The sequence below is a fragment of the Eimeria mitis genome, genomic scaffold, assembly GCF_000499745.2.
Source record: "Eimeria mitis Houghton genomic scaffold, Emh_scaff9582, whole genome shotgun sequence".
Lineage (NCBI taxonomy): Eukaryota > Apicomplexa > Conoidasida > Eucoccidiorida > Eimeriidae > Eimeria > Eimeria mitis.
In genome coordinates this window covers 1-1,214 of record NW_013577077.1, presented here as the reverse complement: position 1 = coordinate 1,214, position 1,214 = coordinate 1, and the positions used below count along the sequence as shown (strand labels likewise).

At 44.6% G+C, this 1,214-nt stretch overlaps 1 protein-coding gene across 1 annotated transcript; it reads left to right on the top strand.

Moving 5' to 3' along the window:
• Positions 1–214: 214 nt before the first annotated feature.
• EMH_0097620 (uncharacterized protein) lies at positions 215–544 on the top strand (the record flags this gene model as incomplete). Its single annotated transcript, XM_013502573.1, has 1 exon — positions 215–544. The coding sequence occupies one exon, from the start codon at positions 215–217 to the stop codon at positions 542–544; it is 330 nt and encodes a 109-aa protein (XP_013358027.1).
• Positions 545–1,214: the final 670 nt, after the last annotated feature.

Here is a 1,214-nt window from a genome sequence, read left to right as displayed (position 1 = left end):
AGATACAGCAGCAAAAAGACAAAAGACACCAACAGGAGGTTGGTTGCCATCTATACACGAAGAGGGAGAAACATCTGCTGCTGCTGCTGCTGCAGCAGCAGCAGCAGCAGCAGGTGCTGCTGCTGCAGCAGGTTCAGACCCATCAACAGAAGCAGCAGCAGCAGCAGCAGCAGCAGCAGGAGGAGAGAGTGTATTTAATTTATTTAATATTCGCATGCTAGCAGCAGAAGATATAATAAAATGCAGCAAAATATATGAAAGAGCAGCAAGAGTAACAGGCCAAGAATATCTGTTGCTGCAGTCGCTGCTGCTAGACCTCTCCGCGCTGCTGCAGCTGCAGCAGCAGCAGCTGCAGCAGCTCAATACACAGATGCTGGCGTTTGCTCAGGAAGATTATAATATCTCTAAGCAGCAGCAGCAGCAGCAGCAGCAGCAGCAGCAGCAGCATGGGATTATGCAGCAGCAGCAGCAGCAGCAGCAGCAGCAGCAGCAACACTTATTGCTGCAGCAGCAGCAGCAGCAGCAACAGCAAATTAAGTATTAAAGATAGAAACAACTGCAGCACCACAAACAACACACACGCAGCAACAGCAGCAGCAGCTGCTGCTGCTGCTGCAGCAGTAGCTGCTGCAGCAGTAGCTGCTGCAGCAGTAGCTGCTGCAGCAGTAGCTGCTGCAACAGTAGCTGCTGCAACAGAAGCTGCAGCAGCAGCTGCAGCAACAGCAGCTGCAGCAGCAGCAGCTGCAGCAGCAGCAGCAACAGTGGTTTTTGTTCTTCATTTTAACGATTTTATATTTTTTAATTTATTTTTATTTTGTTGTTTATTTATATTTTATTTGTTTTTATTTATGTACATATAAATATATTTATTTTTATTTTGTTTTTTATTTATATTATATTTGTTTTTATTTATTTATATATAAATATATTTATTAATATGATTGTATTATTTATTTATTTATTTATTTTTGTTGTTTTTGTTTTTTGTATTGGGGCGGTTTAGGGTTTAGGGTTTAGGGTTTAGGGTTTAGGGGGCGATGCCTGCTGCTGCTGCTGCTGCAGCAACAGCAGCAGTAGCAGCAGCAGCAGCAACAGCAGTCGCAGCAGCAACAGAAGCAGTAGTAGTAGCAGTAAGAAAAGCAGTAGCAGCAGCAGCAGCAGCAACAGCAGCAGCAGCAGCAACAGCAACAAAAGCAGTAGCAGCAATAGCAGCA